The sequence below is a fragment of the Olea europaea genome, chromosome 18, assembly GCF_002742605.1.
Source record: "Olea europaea var. sylvestris chromosome 18, O_europaea_v1, whole genome shotgun sequence".
Classification (NCBI taxonomy): Eukaryota; Viridiplantae; Streptophyta; class Magnoliopsida; order Lamiales; family Oleaceae; genus Olea; species Olea europaea.
In genome coordinates, this window is record NC_036254.1 from 7,970,406 (window position 1) to 7,975,588 (window position 5,183).

The 5,183-nt window shown below is 31.0% G+C and overlaps 1 protein-coding gene across 1 annotated transcript; it reads left to right on the top strand.

The window, feature by feature from the left end:
- Window positions 1-2,875: 2,875 nt before the first annotated feature.
- Window positions 2,876-4,816, top strand: LOC111366461 (putative transcription factor bHLH086). Its single transcript, XM_022987217.1, has 5 exons — window positions 2,876-3,664; window positions 3,743-3,847; window positions 3,963-4,028; window positions 4,135-4,200; window positions 4,418-4,816. Exons 1-5 carry the CDS (start codon window positions 3,044-3,046, stop codon window positions 4,538-4,540), a joined length of 981 nt encoding a protein of 326 aa, XP_022842985.1. The 5' UTR covers window positions 2,876-3,043; the 3' UTR covers window positions 4,541-4,816.
- The last annotated feature ends 367 nt before the right edge of the window (window positions 4,817-5,183 follow it).

A 5,183-nucleotide genomic window follows, 5' to 3' on the forward strand; every position in this document is an offset into this window, starting at 1 on the left:
CCCCCCCCCCTCCCAAAACCAATTTTGACTTATTTTGGATGGAACCATTAATGAAGAGTAAAAAAAAACGATACTTGTTAGTGTTTTTTTTTTTTAATAGAAAAACCTTCCAAAATCGGTGTAGTGTAATTTTGAGTGATTCTTTCAACCTATCAAATTGGCGAGTTTTGGCTATTTCTCATATTTTCTTGTAATTTCATCCTTTATAAAATAATTGTTTTCAATCAATATATTTTGTTCAACAACTTATAAATAAAAATACATTAACTAAAAAATTATTTATAACTAAAAAAATTACTTATAAGTAAAATAAAAGATAAAAATCACTTTTCTGTAAAAATCCATTTATAAAGTAAAAAATACTACTAATAAGACAAAAATTCACTTATGAAATGCAAAAAAAAAATATTTATATATAAAAAATTCAATTATATGTAAAATTGTTTATAAGTACAAATTTAACTTATAATTGTAAAGTTTACTTACAAGTAAAAACTATTCAACTAAAATTTTTTAAGTAAATATTTAACTTTTTAAGTTAAATATCAACTTATATGTGAAAATAATAATAATAAATAAATAAATAAATAAAATACATATAAGTAAAATATCATTAATGTGCAAAAAAAAAAAAAAAGTTCATACAAAAAGATATAAACTGAAAATTCAATTAAGGGACATATATGTAATTTTATTCGTTTAAAAAAAATTTAGAAACAATGGATGATATACTCTTACGTTGGGTTGGACTATTTCAAAAATCGCTACTAAAATTAGACTTGGGCAAAAAAATTGAAAAACCAATCGAACCAAACCGAGTCGAGTCGAGTCGGTTTGGGTCGATTTGACAATGGTAATTGGTTTGGTTGATTTTTTTAAAAATAAAATCTTGATGGATCGGTTTAGTCATGTTTTGAAATTTCAAATCGATAATTAATCAAACCGACTCAATCCACTTACATGTTTATTTTTTTTTTTGAAGAAAAATAAAAATAAAAAGATAAGTTATAATCTCATAACTATATCTCGATTATCTCTAATCTACAATGTTATCAGTAAGTAATAGCACTTAAATTCTTTTTTCAAAAGCTCATTATATTATACTTAGTTTTTTTTCCTACTCAGGCAGTCGAACTACATAATGCATAAGAAAACAACAAAATTATTAAGTTTTCTGTCGATCTGTCTCTATTAACATGATTTTATTTGTTAGTTAATAGTTCTTGTAATATAAAATATTTATTTATTTTAGTTTTTGTAATCTAAGTGAGTTCAAAACTCCAATATTTTTTGAAAAAAAATATTTCAATTTGGACTAAAAGTCTGAACCAACTAACAAATTGAATCGAACCAAACCCAACCAATTTTTTTTTTTTTTTTTTCAGTTTAAGAGTTATAATAAGTTGGTTTGGGTTGAAATTCACCCAAATTGACTAATTTGATTTTGACTTTGAGTTGGAGTCGAAATCGATCCATACTAAATCGCGTCCAGACCTAACTAAAATCACTTAAAATTAATTTGCTCATAAACACTCAAAATCAATACTTTAAGAAATGCTCATAATTGATACCTCGAAACTCCCATACACGCCCTAATTAAGTGTTTGTTTGGTAAAAATTATTTTTTCTCAAACTCATTTTTAATAATATATTTTATCAACAAAATAATTTTACATGTAAATTCATAAATTTTTCATTTTCTTAGCCAAACATCCTCAAGAAAAAAAAAATCCATTTTGCACTCCAAATAATCTCTCTCAAACAAACACCTTACATTGCATCAAAGCATGAAGCATGAATACTCCTCGTAGAACAATGTTAAAATTTGGCATTCTTCGAACATCGTGAAACACGTGTCCAACAATGTCACATATGTCTTAATTTCTCGAAAACTTGTATCAGCATGTTCATATCAGTGTCTCGTATCCATCTACATAACTCGTATAGTACGTATATATAGGTTAATCCAATGCAAATTTCATGTTGTTGAAGATGTAGGTGGTAATCTCTTCATAATGCCCAATCCCGTCTGGAAGTTTTTCTCCTGTTATTTATGACTTGGATATAGATCAATGGAATGTAAGATATGATATTAAAATTAGAAAGAATAGAATTCACGTGCTTATGGATTCTTAAGTTTCCACGAAACTCGGTAAGAAGGACCCCTCTTCAAACTCACTGTATAAAGATACATACATGGTGAGGAATCTGAGACGACGTGCATTGGCGAAAGAACCGCCGAAGGTTTTGCTGATTTCCCTTCTTTTATCTGATTACACTACTCTTTTCTCTTCTTCCATTTACTAAAATTTTGCCAGCTATCAATCCCCATAAATCATTAAACAAACCCCATAAAGACTAAATTTAGCTCATGTTTGGTAAAGATTAAAAGTTAATAAAAATTTCAAAGTGAAAATCAACAACTAATTTTAACAACAAATTTTATGGACTAACAACTTTTCCATCATGCGTTTGTCAATATCTACTGAAAATCTGTTTTTAATCTATACCAAACGCATGAGTAAACAAATTTGCCTCGTTCTAACATCTTAAATTTCTAAATAACCTAATCTAACATGCATATTACCGGAGTAGGTTTAGTATGCCAATTGCTCGTATTGTTGAACCGTTTTATTTATAAGTTTAAGTTATTAAAGACTAGGCAAATTTTTATTTTAAAATATACGTGTAGGTGGGATTTATTTTTTCATCCAAAATATAAACATATGCACGATGTTAGTAAATATATAGATGGCAACAAGATTAGAACCGATAAGCCTTTTTCATATTCTAGTACTATATCAAGGTACCTCGTCTAATTAAACCTTAAGTTGTGTACAAATGACAGACTTATTCATTTATATTATGTCTTCGACGTGGATCAACACATTCCAATTTCATTGCCTATATATACTTTGTTCACATTTCTTGTTTTCCTTAAGAGAACACGAATATACACGAGCTAATCCTCACTGCTAATATAGTCCATCTTCAAAATCTGAAAACCTCTGCTAGTATTTGTGTTCTGGTCTGTTCTTACTCAATGGCACTGGCCAAGGACCCTATGCCTAATGGTTCAACTTTGAACTCAGTTCAAGCCAAAGCATTTTATGGAAATAATTTTGGAGGATCATCATTTCATGCTTCCATGGATCCTTCCGGCGAACTTCATGGAATGGATGAGCCCCAAAAAACCGCGTTTCGAGAAAATGAAAAAGCTGGTGTTTTTGCGAAGAATTTCACCATGAGTAATTCTTCTTCGGTATCCAGTCCGAGCAGCTCGAATTCTAATGGATTAGGGTACAAAGTGACACCATATCTGCCTGAAGAAGCTCGTTCTGTGATTAGCTTCGAACCTGAGTATGGTAATTTTATGCAAACAGGTGGATCATTGCTTATTTTTGAGCAAAGTAAAGAGTTGAAAATGATTAATCAGCAAGATGATTATTCAGTCTGGGAAGACAATTTGCACCATAATTATCAGAATCAGCTGAATCCCAAGTGCAGCAGCACCGCTCACAGCCTATTGGAAACACTTGGCGCCTACGGCTCCCCGGGAATTGGAGGGCAATTTGGGTGGCTAAATCCTGAGCCAAATACACATACTAATGGCATTCAAGAGAATGCTAGACAAGAAACAGGCTCTAGTAAACGCCAAATTACGGTAATATCTGAACTTCAACTGCAAGTTCTTCAAATTATAGGGTTGCATGCATAACATTATGAGCATTACTTTTTACAGGGAGAGAATACGCAGGCTCATAAGAAGCAATGCAGTGTTGGTTCAAAGAATAAACCCAAACCAAACTCAACACCTGCGAAGGATCCACAAAGTATTGCAGCAAAGGTTTGCTTCTTTTTTAAGTACTTAATCTTATTTTGTTTGGATTGTAAGTTATTTGCAAATCAAGCAAGATCAAAAAGGGAATTGACGGCTAACAACAAGAATGTTTGTAGCTTAGAATCGAAGAGAGCGGATCAGTGAGCGGCTTAAGACACTCCAAGATCTTGTCCCCAATGGCTCCAAGGTAATCCATTCTTCTTCATGTAAATATTTTATGTACACTTAAATGTTGTTGATTTATCCAAAATTTCTCAAAATATTTATCTTTCTCCCCTAATTTTCTTCTGCAGGTTGATTTGGTAACTATGCTGGAAAAAGCAATCAGTTATGTCAAGTTTCTCCAATTGCAAGTGAAGGTTAGTTGTACAGCCAGTTTTCTTCCTATCAAAGCCCTGAAATCTAAAAACTCCGTAGCATGTTTTTCAAAATGGATTGAACTGCATTAAACAAGAAATAGAAACTAAAATATTGTTTAGTATACATTCCATGTCCATGTCCATGTCCATTACTGTATGCCAATGGAAGTATGATTGAAAATTTCTTTTTCTCACATTTTTAGTTGGATTTTTACAGGTACTGGCAACTGATGACTTTTGGCCAGCGCAAGGGGGAAAAGCTCCTGAGCTCTCTCAGGTTAAAGAAGCCATTGATGCCATACTCGCGTCTCAAGTAGACAGGAATTCAAGCTCAAAATGATGCATAAATCCCTCAAGAAGAAGAAGACAACATTTCACATAGAAATATTAAGAAAATAAATATGCACAATAATCAAGTTCCAAAATCAAGAACATGCTGATAGGAGTCGAATGCATCCCTATATTTTGGAAGTTGTTCTGTTAATTTTCTTGATTCTTCTTGTTATCATTAACTTGTAACTGAATCTTGAGTCTGATTATAAGCGAAATCTGGACTCGATAAGCTAGCCAGTCATAGTTTCATTTAAAATTTAAAAATCGATCCTTTTGTTTTTTATGACCTCTTATTTGTTTAACATAATAATTTGTTCATCAATAATCATATAATTCTGATGTATTATAATCAGTGATGAAATTATATTCAGATAAATCTTTTGTCACTTTATCATAGATTGGAGTTGTATTTCCTGTTGATCTTCATGATATCAATCAATTGCTCGGTTTTCAAGGGTGTCAACTACAAATTTCATTAATGCATTAAAAATTGTTTCTGCATATTTTTAGGGTGCGTAATGGTTGCCACTTAATTGATTAGAAGAATTTGATTACTGATCCAAATGAATTTGACTTCTTAATTATATCTACGACAGATTATGATTAGCCAATTTACTAATAAAAAAATGAAATAATTTACTGCATACGTC

Excerpts from the sequence above, each read along its gene's own strand:
- LOC111366461 (XM_022987217.1), top strand. The coding sequence starts at position 3,044 with ATGGCACTGGCCAAGGACCCTATGCCTAATGGTTCAACTTTGAACTCA. Across the intron at positions 4,029-4,134 it reads TTGTCCCCAATGGCTCCAAG|GTTGATTTGGTAACTATGCT; the intron begins GTAATCCATTCT and ends TTTCTTCTGCAG. Across the intron at positions 4,201-4,417 it reads TTCTCCAATTGCAAGTGAAG|GTACTGGCAACTGATGACTT; the intron begins GTTAGTTGTACA and ends GGATTTTTACAG.